Source organism: Spermophilus citellus, assembly GCF_964194105.1.
Source record: "Spermophilus citellus genome assembly, chromosome: 7".
Taxonomy (NCBI): domain Eukaryota; kingdom Metazoa; phylum Chordata; class Mammalia; order Rodentia; family Sciuridae; genus Spermophilus; species Spermophilus citellus.
In genome coordinates this window covers 157,736,512-157,750,600 of record NC_138188.1, presented here as the reverse complement: position 1 = coordinate 157,750,600, position 14,089 = coordinate 157,736,512, and the positions used below count along the sequence as shown (strand labels likewise).

Here is a 14,089-nt window from a genome sequence, read left to right as displayed (position 1 = left end):
GACCTCATCTGTGGACTAATTCACCAATGGAGTCACAACCTGGGGCATTACCCAGAGGTGATGGAAACTGCAGGAGGTAAAGGGCACACCTAGTCCCTGGACTCTTCCTTTCTCTCTCTCACTCTCTTTCCCTCTGCTTCCTGGCAGTCGCAAGAGAGAAGCTCTACTCTGCCATATATACCCTCTGCCAGGAAGCTCTGCCTCATCACAAGCCATTCATCTTTCTTCCTTTGAGTTGGTTTCTGTCAGGTATTCTGTCACAGCAACAAAAAGCTAACACATACTTCTAGTGTGATTCACAATTACAGATTTAAAAGACAGTGATACATTTGGGGAGTTAATGTGTTCCACCCTCAGATGATAAAAGAAAATATACATGCGCACTCGCACACACTCTCTCTCTCTCACACACACACACACACACACACACACAGGTATACACACCCATCTGTTATGAGAACATGAATGCAGCAGAACTTCTGGAAAGAGCCTGAGACTAGAAGTCAAGAGGCATGACTCCAACTACCTCCAATGTGACCTTGACCATTCATAACTCGACACGGAACCCAAGCCTCACTACTTGCCAGCTGCAGCTCAGAGTGCCAGGATTAACACGGCAACAAGACCAATGCACCTCTTAATGAAGTGACTGTAAAGGTGGGCTCTCCACTGAGAAGTGGAAAGTCACTACCTGGTCTGCATGAAAGCTTGGATGGTTGAAGTGCAAACCTCTGGTTAGATCTGTCAAGTCCTGGCCACAACAGCCCAAGCCACCTGATTCCTGGGTTTCCTCAAGTCTAGGGAAGGAGCACTCCAAGTGGGGCCTAGATTGATTCCTTCATTCCGCCCCAGCCCCTTGCAGCTCTCAGTCATGGCCAATGCCACAGGCCAGGGTGCGGTGGCCCATGCCTCAGCACAGGGAAAAGCAAGTGCTGCACCCTGTCACCAAGGGGAAACTCCAGGCCCAGTCACCCCCAGTCCCTGCAGCGGGGCCCTTAGAACGGGTCCCATTAACAGGAGCTGATCGCTGCAGCCACTGTCAAGCGTTGGCAGGCCAGAAACAAGTTCTTCTTTTTTTCTTTTTTTTAGAAAGAGAGTGAGAAAGAGGGAGAGAGAGAATTTAATATTTATTTTTTAGTTCTCGGTGGACACAACATCTTTGTCTGTATGTGGTGCTGAGGATCGAACCCGGGTCGCACGCATGCCAGGCGAGCGCGCTACCGCTTGAGCCACATCCCCAGCCCCAGAAACAAGTTCTTCATGATTCTCAAAAAAAAAAAAAAAAAAAAAAAAAAAAAAAAAAAAAAAAAAAAAAAAAGGACCCTGCTTCTACTGCAAAAGTCTGAGTGGACATATGCCCTCCCCCACTCCTAGGCAGCAACAAGAAAATCTCGTGAACTCCTACTCCTGACTTTACAAGTCTCTCAAGGTGCTGCTGAAACTGGCCAAGGGAGTCGCTTTTCCTGGCCCCGCTGCTCTGTGAACCTGGCTTTGTTTTCTTCTTTAGTAGCTCAAAGAAGGACTTTAGAACGTGACACCTATGGCTTAGAATCCTGGCTCGGCCACTTGTGGCCATGTGCCTGGGCCTCCTCCCCACCTTCTCACCCTCGCAGTGGTGGAGGCAGTTCTCAGAGCACAGGAGGCTGGGGGACGAGGGGCAGAGTGTGTGCTGCAGGCGCCCTGCAATCTGCGTCCCCCTCAGGGGCAGCTGCATCAAGCCTTCTCCAGCTCCAACTGTGACGACCTGGTGCCTCTGTGACGGGTGGGGATGTAGTGGAACCCCCTGTACATGGCCTCCCTTACTAACCACTACACTTCTCCAGGTATAGGGTCTAATCGCTCTGCTTGGGACGGCCCCATTCGTTGAGAGACACAGTGCAGTGCCAGGAAGCCAAGACCACACAGAGCCGCAACCATCCACCTCCCGAAGCACCCTCCCCCACTGCTCGAGTCTTGGTGCTTCTCTCCCCGTCTCCTGTAAAGCAGCAGAACAACCACGGCCTGGACAGGCCAAGCATCACGCTGGGCAAGAGGCCTACCCACCTGTCGTAGATCTCGGAGCCCTCCTCTAGGCCGGGCAGCAGGCCCACGAGGAAGGCCTGGAGACTGGGCAGGAGAAGCTTCTGCAGCGGGAGGAAGTACTTCTCATACAGGCTGAGCAGCACGGGCCGCACCGCCATGGCGGCGTTCGCCAGGAGCGGGAACAGACCGCAGCTTTGGGAAGGAGAAAAGGGAGGGTTGGGGAGAATCAGGTACCACTCAGGAGGACATCAGCCTGCAGGAGGCAGTGTCTCTGTTTGCAGTGCTGGGGATGGAACCCAAGGCCATGCACGTGCCAGGCAAGCACCACCACTGAGCCACAGGCCCAGGTGCAGAAGGGGGTCATTCATTCACTCATTCATTCATTCTGGGAACTGAACCCAGAGGCACTTAACTATTTAACCACATCCAGCTCTTCTTAAAAATTTTATTTAGAGACAGGGTCTCATTAGGGTCTTGCTGAGTTGCTGAGGCTGGCTTTAAACTCCCAATCCTCCTGCCTCAGCCTCCCAAACTGCTGGGATTATAGGTATGTGCCACTGTGCACAGCAAAAGGAGTTTTCAAGAACAAACAGACTGCCGTTTGAACTAGTGATATAGATGAATGCTGGCAATGAGATGGTCATAAGATATTGTTAAGCAAAGAGCAGGAAACCAAGCTGCGTGCATACTCTGGTTCTCCTTCAAACACATGTACAGTCTGGCCACAGAGGCTCTGGAAGGTGACCGTCAGTCACCTCCCAGTGGTGGCTTAGGACCTGTGTGGTGCATGCACCCCTCCCCCACATGCATTCTGCTTGTCGTTTTTTAATCCTGTGAACTGAAAGATGGATTGCTCATGTAACAGAAAGTCCTATGGCAGAGAAGCAATCGTACCTGTACAAGAACAAGTCCTTGGCCAGCCATTTGGTCCCCACAATTTTAAAGATAATCTCGTAGGTTTCCAGAGCTTTCAAGTGGACTCCACTGGGCAGGGCGGGGTGCAAACACTGAGCTAACCTCTTGCTGATAACCAGGCGTTTGGGCAACAAGGAATACTTCAGGTTGCTCTGGAGAGCCTGTGCAATGAGGAAAAGCACGTGAGCAAGGCGGAGGTGATATCTGCAACACAGAGTCAATCTGTTGAGGTGAGGAAGACCACGGTGTGGCCCCAAGACAGATATGCAGGATGGGGGTGATGTAGTGGAACGTGACGGGTGGGGATGTAGTGGAACCCAGAGGGCCCAGGAAGGGCCATGAGCTAGGCTCTGAGACCACAGGTGGCTGGAAAGCCCCTAGCCAATGCTGGGGAGGAGGAAGGCAGTAGCATGACCGTGTCATCATCAAGCAGGTTTCTTAGCCACACCTTGGACACCACATGCAGATGACAGCTTGGTGAATCTCCAGCTCCACAAGAAACCAGTCTACACTCAAGACAAGCAGAACACAGGCTGTATGGGGCAGACACCCCCTGTCCCTTGTTCGGGGACAGGAAGATGGCTGTGTCTTCCTTCGCTCTCTCTGCTGAGCTGCCCAGCCAGGTGGCTCTGAGTGGGGGCTCACCTACACTGAGTGGGGGTGGGGGGCACACTTCCTGGCATCTACACCAGCTGGGGTGGTCCTGGAAGGGATCCAGTGTCCATCGGAGAAAACCGCCACCACCCCGTTGGGATGAGCAATGGCGTCTCAGGCGAGGTGTCCAGGGGTGGGACCCAGGGCTGTGGCAAGAAGGGTCTGCAGGATGTGATGTGCCTTGCCAAGACACCGGGTCCAGAGCATGAGCAGGTCAGAGCTGCCCTCCTAGCTTCAAGTGACCACTGCAGAGCCCCGCGGCTGGGAGTAGCTGATGTCTCCGTGGTGCGGCACAGGGTCTGATGCTCTGCTACGCACCCACGTCACAGCACATCCTCCCACACGTGAATCGCCGAAAGCCCCTGGGTGAACTCCAAGCTGCCTGGGGCTTCCAGGCCTGGCTCCTGCCTGTGCTGCTCACTGCTCCCTAACACTCCAGTTCTAGCCTTCGCCACACACAGAGCAGTCCACGGGTCCCACTGGCCTGCTGCTGCTCCTCGCCTGTCCTCTCACCCCGAGCAGGGAACCTCCTCTCCACCGCCTGGGGGAGGGACCATCACCCATCTCTGCTGTCTTCAGCACTTCCTGCAGTGCCTAAACCAGAGCAGGCGGCTGGAACATCTGCCATGCCAACTGCATTCCACTTGGCCAGGATGGCCACCCTGGGCCATGTGCCCTTCAGGCCATGACAGCTGTTTTTTTACAAAGAAAATGGTCCCTCCTCTAACACGCACTCAGGTTATGTGGGAGGTAGAGGAGGGAGAGGAAAACAACATGTATCATCAGAGGCCTGAGGCCTACATGAACTCTCAAAGTCAATAAAATTACAGATGCATACTTATAGTCCCAGCCACTCAGGAGGCTGAGGCAGGAGGATCTCAAGTTCAGGGTCAGCCTGGGTAACTTAGTGAGACCCTGCCTCAAAATAATATTTTAAAAAAGGGTAGGGGATATAGCTCATTGGTAGAGCATGCCAGGGTTCAATCATCAAGAAATATTTTAAGACATTATAAAAAACCTAGTATTTTAAACAAAGGGAAAAACCAACAAAATAATTTGAATAATGTGCTTATGTTCAAAAAAAAAAATCAAGGAGGCCACTTAAGTTACACACTGTAACAGAAGATGAGAACAAACAGAGATGCTGCGATAGGAAGGCCGCACGGGCACTGGAAGGGAAAGGCACTTTCACAAGGGACATTTTCAAACGTGAGAAAGGCAGGAGGGCCAGGAGCTGTCACCCAGCTGCAGCAAGTGTGGCTCCTGGCCAGCCCAGAGGACAAGCTCCCAGAGAGTCCTTTCTACCACTGGTGGCTGGCGGGCGTGGTGTGGGCAGGGGGCTCAAGGCTGTCTTCACTGGAAGTTATTTTTGATAAGATGGTTTTCTCTAATCTCAGTTTTGCTCAGTGTAGTTTAAGGACTTCTGCTATTTCTGGTGCCACAGATGTCCAGTCCCTCAGATGGCATTTAGGATTTGTGGGCATTTTGCTCCCCTCAGTCTGTGCAAAGCAGGATCCCATTGTTCTGCCCTTTGATCCCAGGATGGCAACAGGACTTACTCCAGCCAGTGAGGTGAGTGGCACTGTGAGCCGACTCTGGCTTGGGCTTTGAAAGCCAACCCAGAGCTTGTCAGGCCTTCTGACCACTCTAAGATCAAGAAACAGAGGCTGGGCTGGGGGTGTGGCTCAATGGTAGAGCACTTGCCTGGAATGTGTGAGGCACTGGGTTCTATCCCCAGCACCACATAAACAAATTAAATAAACAAAATAAAGGTATCGTGTCCATCTACAACTTAAAAAAAAAAAAAAAAGAAAGAAAGAAACAGAGGCTGACCCCAGGGGCTTGGGAGGCTGAGCAGGAGGATCACAAGTTCAAGGCCTGCTCCAACAACCTAGTGAGGCTCTAAACAACTTAGTGAGATCCTGTCTCAAAAAAAAAAAAAAAAAAAAAAAAAAAGGGCTGGGAATGTGGCTCAGTGGAAAAGCACCCCGGGTTGGAACTCCAATACAAAAAAAAAAAAGGTTGAGGGGGGAAAAAAAAAGGACCCCAGCCTGGGTCCTGGGAAACTGGAGAGACAGAAACCAGCTGCTGACCCAGTGAGCCAGAAGAACACCAGGTGTGAAAGTCAAATGGCTCAGTGGCAGAGCACTTGCCTAGTGTGCACAGGGCCCTGGCCTCCACCCCCAGCACAGCAAAAAAAGGTCTCTGAGATTCGAGGCTTGTCTGTTGCCACAGCATAACCACATCAAGATCACCTCCTTCTCAGACAAATTAATAAGAGTCCCTCCTATCTGTATGGTGACGTGTCCCAAGACTCCCTGTGGATGTTCAATACCACAGATAATGAGCCTCTCATACTGCATTTTTGCTTATACATACAATCTATAATAAAGTCTTACTTATAAGTCAGGCACTGAAAACAATAACAAAACAGAACAGTGAAAGCCGTATCATGTACCAGAAATTATGCGAATGTGGTCTCTCTAAGCACCTCACTGTACTGCACTGGCTCTCCTTGTGCAGATGAGAGATGACAGTCCACGTGACAAGATGAAGCGAGGTGCAGGACAGGCAAGTGATACAGCATCGGGGCTGCTGTCAGACCCCAGCAGCAACACGACGTTCAGGACAGCTTCTAGGTGATGAACAGGGAGGGCATGTACCAAGCTGTGTGGACACGCTGGACAGAGGGAGGATGCATGGCCCAGTGGGATGGCAAGAGCAGAAGCTTATCTTTTGGATGCAGTAGTAAGAGTTCCCTTACGAAAGAAAGAGCTATCCATTATTTACTCCCTCCTTCTGGATGCTAAAAGCTCAGAGCTTGATGGGGTCCTCCACTGCCCCATTTCTTTGGTTAGACCCCCTGATTCAGAAGTTCCTCTGCCCATGCCCTTGGAAAAGAGCCGAGGCGCCTGGCCTACATGGCCAGCCACATTCTCTTCTGAGGACACTTCTCTGCAGGACCTGGGTGTTCCATGCCTCCTCTCTATTAGGGGAGATGGAGCGTACTATCTGTAGCTGCTGCTATTTTTGTAAAAGAAGGTATTCTAGAAGGAACAGCCCTTGCCTGGGAGGATCAATACTAAACACTGTGCACTGCTGCTGGGGATGCATACCGCGTGGCCACTGTGGAGAACAGTGAGGTGACTCGCCCAGAGACTGAACATTTCATGTGCTTATCAAAGTGTCATCAGATCAATTAATCCCACGTCTAGATATATATCCAAAAGGTGCAAAAGCAGGGACGTTAGCAGATACTTGCAACCCCTTGTCCACAGCAGCAGTACACACAGCACTGCCAACGACAAACAGCCCGGTGTCCACTGATGATGAAGGGCTCAACAAAATGTGAATACACAGTGGGACATTCTGAGGCTTAGAGGGGAAGGAAGTTCTGACACAGGCTACAACCTGGATTAACCCCAAGGACACGGTGCTAAGTGAAGGGAGCTGTCATAAAAGAACAAATATCATGTGATTCCACTTAGCTGAGGTCCCTAGTGTAGCTGAATTCAGAGAGACAGGAAGTAGAAAGGAGGCTGCCAGGGTCTGGGAGGAGGGAGGAACAGAAGTTATTATTTAATGGGTATAAAGTTTCAGTTTGGGAAGATGAAAACATTCTGGAGATGGATGGTGGTGACATCCACAAAACACAAATGCACTTTAATGCTATGTTACCAAACGAAGACTGTGTGTGTGGGGGGGGTACTGAGGATTGAACCCAGGGCTTTGTGCATGCGAATCAAGCACTCTACCAACTGAGCTATTCCAAACCCATGAATGTACACTTAAAACTGGTTAAGATGGGCTCAGTGATGTGCACCTGCAATCCCTGCCGCTTGGACAGCTGAGGCAGGAGGATCCCTTGAGCCCAGGAATTCAAAGCCATCCTGGGCAACACAGCAAGATCCTGTCTCGGGGGAGGGGGGGAGTCAAAATGCTAACTTTTATATTATGTATATTTTACTACAATTAAAAATATAAAAGATTCGGTTTCATGGCAATTGCTCACATTGGCTAAGGCTACGTAAACCATAAACTTGTGTGTCACTTCCACAACAGACCTTTCCCACACCAAACTGAAGACTCCTTCTTGACCAGATAACCAGGGGACATATTTCAGCAAACCCTCAAGAGACCCATGGCCACAGTCCAGCATCTGAAACTGAGAGTGAGCTTCAGTTTCTAATTAGGCTCTAAGGGCTTGTAAACTCCTGATTCCTCTGTGTGTGTGTGTGTGTGTGTGTGCGCGTGTGTGTGTGCATGTGTCCCCTCCTTAATGAACTAGTAAATTCTATTAAAGTTCTGGTGGGTGTTCTTATTCTCTGGAAGCCTCTTCACCCTTTGCCCTACACCAAAACCAGCTCACACCTGCATGGGTAAATGACATTATGACCCACGAAACCTAGCTCAGAAAAAGTGAAGACATGAAGCACTGGGATGTTAAAAAGGAAGCCATAGCTCACGGGCAACTCTCAAGCTGTCCTCCTGATTCAAAACGCAGGACAAAGCAAGAGCACCTGCCCTCCTGTGCAATCTTGGTGATTTTTTCTCCTTTGGGCTAAAACTGGGCCACACGTGAAGTCAGCCTCTCTTCCCAGACTTTCCCTCATTCTCATCCACCTCCAGCTCTCCAAGAGCTGCTAGGACTGGCATCCTGGCACAGACGGAAAGGCTACCCTCTGTCTCTCTTTTTCCAGCCTCTATCCGGGCATTTTGTTCTGGCAAGAATCCTCTCCAGCAAGAAGGCTCAGCAAATACTCGCAGGACTGTTTCATGTTTTGGGTGGGGTTTTTAGATTGGCTGGCTAGTCAGCCTAATATAGGTAGCTTGGAGAAATGTCCTACAACTGGGGAATAAATACATCAGAGAAATAGATGAACCTGGAAGGAAAAATGGCCATGTTTTCAAAATCACACTTTGAAAGTGCTATATGGGAAGGAAAAGCTACAATTAAACAGGAAATTAGACTTCCTTATTTCACCCAGGAACTGTACCATTCCAAAAGCATTTCTAGAACTATAATTAAGATATAATTACAATATTTTTTACCTCATTATATTTGTAGGCTTAGTAGATTGATCTTAAAACAAAATAACAAGGGCTGGGGTTGGAGCTCAGTGCACACTTAGCATACACAGGCCCCTGGGCTGAATCCCCAGCACCAATAAGTAAGTAAACAAATATTTACAAAACACAAGAAAGGTGTCTCTCTCAGGAAAGTAGCAACTCAGAAGAAAACCTGGCTTACCTAAGGTCTTTGGGAGACAGAGGATACTGAACTTCTTTTGCTTCCCTTTGGCTGCAAACATGCATATTTAGTTCCTCTGGATGGATCATATCTTCAATCCACAGGCTGAATTGGCCATCTTTCTTGACATAGGCCAGAGGCGCTGATGTGCAGCAGGTTTCTTTAGTCATCAACTATGACCTTCCTACCAACAGGGAAAACTACATCCACAAAATTGGCCGAGGTGGGCGTTTTGACTGTAAGGGTGTGGTATTAACATGGTAGCAGAAGACGACAGAGGACTCTTTGAGACACTGAGATCTTCTACAACACCTCCACTGAAGAGATGCCCCTTAATGCTGCTGACCTCATTTGAGAGGCTGTCCTGCTACCTAACTCCAGCCAGGGTTCAATTCTGAGGGCTAAGGTCAGCTGGAAGGGGGAAGGAAGGGAGCCAAGGGATGGACATCTCGTCTTTTTTTTTTTTCCTTTTCTTTGAATAAATGTCACTTTTTGAGGCAAAAGAAAAAAAATACAAAAAATAAAATCTAAGTTTAAGGTGGGGGGCTGGGACTGTAGCTCAGCAGTAGAGTACCTGCCTTGCATGTGTGAAGAGCTGGATTCGATCCTCAGCACCACATAAAAATAAATAAAGATACTGTGTCCATCTACGACTAAAAGAATATTTAAAAACAAAAATAAGTGGGTGGGGGGAGCCTTGAACTACATCCCAATATCATTCCCAAAGGCTAGGAAAGTTATCTCACTTTGTTTAACCCAAGAAAATACCTGTTTTCCTTTGGCATTATACAATCTGACAGTGTGATATTCGCCAGGACTCTCCAGCTGATTTAGAAGGGTTCCACGTAGGAACTACAATGAAAATTTTTAAAAGACTAGAGCATGAACTCAAAAGGTAATTCAACAGACTTCAAAATGGTTAAGATGGTAAATTTTATATTATGTGTATTTTACAATTACAAATGTTTTTAAATGAACATAAATTAATAATATGGGTGGGAAGGAGGAAGAATTATGTTTGATTTTAAAAATGCTTTATTTAGCCTGTAAAATCAGTTTTAAAAAATGTTTCCTTTAAAAGTTCCCAGCAGGGAGTGGCATTGTGGCTCAGCGGTAGCGCGTTCACCTTGCACATGCAAGGCCCTGGGTTCGATCCTCAGCACCACATTAAAAAAAAAAAAAGATAAATATTAAAAAAAAAAAATTCCCAGAAGGCTAGGGCTGTGGCTCAGTGGTAGAGTGCTTGCCTAGCATATGTGAGGCACTGGGTTTGATTCTCAGCACCACATAAAAATAAATAAAGGTCCATCAACTAAAAAATATTTTAAAAAACAAAAAAAGTTCTCAGCAGAGAGTCCCAACCTCCCCTGCACAGGGCAATGACATGGCTCCAGCAGCCAAATATTTGTCCACAAAAAAACGTGAGTCATTTGGAAGCCTGTCTCCTCAAGCAAAGGAGGAACTGTGTTCACCGCATGAGATACGGGCCTGCTCCCTCTGGAAGTCAGTCATCTTTATAAGGATGTTCTTTTCATGCCATGAAACGCAGCTGTGAGCCGGCACAGTGAGTCAGACCTGACAGGTGGCACTAGTTTCAACACTGGCTGTGTACTCGCCAAGGGACACCAGCAGTGCCCTTTAACAAAGGAAAGAACAGACCTGAGCGATAACAGATTGGCCAGGACTTGCCACATTACAGCAAGCCAAGGCCCCACAGCCCGAGCGGAGTGTCATGCTTTCCTTGAATGGCGGTGCCTTGGGGGCTGAGAGAGAGAAGCTGAGAAATAGGTCCATCAGCAAGGGCCCTGGGAGCCACTGCAGGAAGCTAGGTCCCACCGGCACCTGTGAGGTCACTTTTAACTGGGGGAGGGACATTGTCAGAACTACTAAAACAAGGAGCTTCCTTCTCAAAAAGGTCACCAGCTGGAACACAGCCATGCTGCATTCGGCCAGCCAGTCCTAGTTACCAGCTCTGGGCAGCTACCATCTGCAGCTCACCCCAGCTGCCAGACAGCCACTAGTGAGGGATGGAAATCCTGGGTTCCCTATGCCTTCCACGCCAGTGAGAGATGCACTAGAACACTTGTTTTTTTTTTCTTTAAAATTCTTCTTAAGAGTGTTTTACTTCTTTTGAATCCATTTACCTCCTTGCTTAGGCTTGCTCTAGCTAATACTGACTCATGCTTTCTGAGCAGGCCTCGTTCCTGGCAGAGGGCACGGAAGGCTACCACATGGACAAGCGACCAAGACTTTCAAAGGCACAGGTGGGAAGATGGAGGCAGCCAGGGAGTCCGGCAGGCCTGGCCTGATGGCTCTAAAAGCCCCTCTGTGCAATTGCCTGACCTGGCTCTGCAGGGAGGGAGTGCTGATCTTGGAACTGCCGAGCCTGTTCACGCAGCACAGCTCGAAACCAGACACCAGCAGCTCCATCTGCCCCCCCTGAGGGTCACCTGAACACTCCACAGAGGCTTCCTCACACAGAATGTGTGCTGCCACCACTCACAGGCTGGCCTCAGAGAAGAGGGGAGCACACGGGCACGCGTCCATGTCCATCTCCTGGCCTCACAGGGGCAACACCAAATGCAGACACCTACACACACAGACTGCCCAGGCATACACTTGCCACACACGAACACACACATGCATGCCCACCCACACGTTCCACACATGTAGGTGTCTGCCCCCACAAGCACACACACGTCTACATCACATGCAACATGGATACATAAGTAGCACACGCCTACACATGTGAGCAACAGCTACCTTCACACCCAACACACGACATACACTCACACCCACACATGCACACGCTCTACACAGTCAGACACACTCACACATGTGCACCCCATATGTGTAAGCACAGACTTACACATGTGCGCACACATGTAAACACACACCCACACAGGTACAGTCCACACAGACACCCCCCACATGCATACACATATATATACACACTGATACAAACACATATCAAACTCATAAGCACACACCCACATATACACCACACATGCACACACATGCCACCTATCCCCCCATGCACATATGTGCACCAGGGGGTCATGAGCAAGAGGCCCTCCAACCACACAGGATACTCCCAATCTCTTAGTTAAGATGACCTAGGTATCAACATTCTAGATCAGAAAACAACTTGTTACAACACAACGTGACAAACACATTGCTACCTCACCACACAGGCCACAGCACACCACTTGCGTACCCCCTTCTGCGATTATTCCATTTAGGTTCCTAAAGCCACTCAGCACCACCTCTAACCCCTACTGTCCTACCTTCCCACAAAGATACAGGACAGCTGTGACACTGGGCGGCGCTCTCCCTGCTTCAGACTCCCCTTTTATTCTTCGACAGCATCACATCCTTCCCTGATCCCACCATGCTCCACCCTGAGGGGGGATCCCCCAGCTGAAGGACAGAAATGCTATCCACACAGCCCACAGCCAAGCGAGCTACTGAGCTTCTGTTTCTTCATCACCCATTTACTAATGGGTGAATGGGGCTGAGTTCAGAGGTTGGAAAAGCACGTTACAGGGGCTTACAAGGAAATCACACTATTTTGCGGGGCAGGGGGTGGTGGTGGTGGTGGTGTTAACGGCCAGCAGGCTCAGAAGTGGCGGGAGGAGGTTGAGGCAACCGAGTTTTGTAGGAAGCCAAGGAAAAGAGAGTGAAGACAGGGAAAAACGTACCCTCAGAACCCAGACTAAACCTCAGAACACACGCCACAGAGAACACTGGGATTCTTACTTTGTGTGTGTGTGTGTGTGTGTTAGAGAGAGAGAGAGACGCACACACACAGAGACACTGGGGATTGAATTGGGGGCTTAAGCTACATCCCCAGCCCTTTATTTTTTTAATTTTGAGAAAAGGTCTTGCTGAATTGCCGAGATTGGCCTTGGACTTAAGATCCTTCTGCCTCGGCCTACCAAGCAGCTGGGAAAACAGGCATGTGTCACCCTGACAAGCAAAATACTTCAATATTTACACCTGTGTGTCAGAGATTTAACAGAAGAATGGAATTAGATGTGGCACCTGGAAACGTCACCTTCCTTCTATTTAAATGTATTGTGATCCACATGCAGATAATATAGTTAACAATAACCTGTTAAAGTTCAAGCTGAGAGAAGAAAGGACATCTTAGGAACCTCTCATCACAAATCCCAAACAGGTTTCAGTCCCAAAAATTCCACAGGTAGGAGTCAATATATACATATTTATATATACATACATATATATATATATATATTTATTTATTTATTTATTTATTTATTTATTTTGGTGCTTCTGGGGACTGAACCCAGGCCCTTGTACATGTGAGGCATGCACTCTACCACCGAGCTGCATCCCCAGCTAAGTCAATATTCTTCAAAAGTCATGCCTAGAGACCAGAGTGGGACTGGTTCCTCGAGAGCACGGAGGTAGGATGGCTTCAGAATGGCTTCCCAACTGGGGACACGGCCTCCAGAGCTCTGGTTCCCACTGGCACAAGATCCTCCTCTCTGGAATGCATGGGAGCTCCCCAGTGGGCTGGCTCTGCAGCAGGTGACAGGCCAGGCAGCAGGGCACCAGAGTGTAGTGCAGAGTCTCGGCGGGACATGAAAACACAGCTCCCTAAGGCTGTGAGGCCTGCTCAGCCTCATCCACCTGGTCACGGTTTTCCTCCTCGGTGCTTTCCCTTTGCTTCCCTGTCCCTCAAACAAGCCATGTGCATGGGAGCAGAGCTCTTTGTGGCTGGGTGGGAAGTGGTGGTTAACAATGCACAGGAAATGTGACAAAGAATAGTCCTGGCTTCCTCCAGACCAATGCAAGGCCAGAGCTGACTCTTCTCTAAAACACCAGCAGCTCTAAAACTGTCCAGGGACACTCGGGACAAAGAGGTAGAGTACCATGGCTGCCACAGAGGCGGCACTGCAAGAACATGCCCTCGTGAAAATACAAGGTTCTGCCTTAGAAACCTCTGCAATCATGTGGTAAAAGTCTTGATCCCAGGCAGCAGCCCTCCAAAGCAGATGGCAAGGGTAGGGGTTGATGCGGGACACTGTGGCTTTTAAGGGTAACAGGTTCCTTCACCATCAGCAGACAACATGCTTGCCTGAGCCCACAGGAAACAGGCTCCAGCTCCAATGTGCTAAGGGTGGTCCAGGGTCCTGGGCTCAGTGAGGACACGCTGGGCTTTAGACCAGACTCCCTAACTGCACAGGTTTAAATGAAGAAAACTCACCACCTCACGAGACC

The 14,089-nt window shown here is 49.2% G+C and overlaps 1 protein-coding gene across 3 annotated transcripts in view; it reads right to left on the bottom strand.

Annotated features, from left to right (window-relative positions):
- DOP1B (DOP1 leucine zipper like protein B) overlaps window positions 1-14,089 on the bottom strand; it is a gene marked incomplete at its 5' end in the record, with an annotated part of 103,197 nt that overhangs the window by 75,001 nt on the left and 14,107 nt on the right. For all 3 annotated transcript variants that reach the window (XR_014023091.1, XM_081302373.1, XM_081302374.1), the window contains 2 exons: window positions 2,044-2,214; window positions 2,917-3,098. Coding sequence is in view for 2 of the 3 variants with exons in the window: in XM_081302373.1 (XP_081158499.1) it covers window positions 2,044-2,214; window positions 2,917-3,098 (353 nt within the window). The remainder of the gene's footprint in view (window positions 1-2,043; window positions 2,215-2,916; window positions 3,099-14,089) is intronic.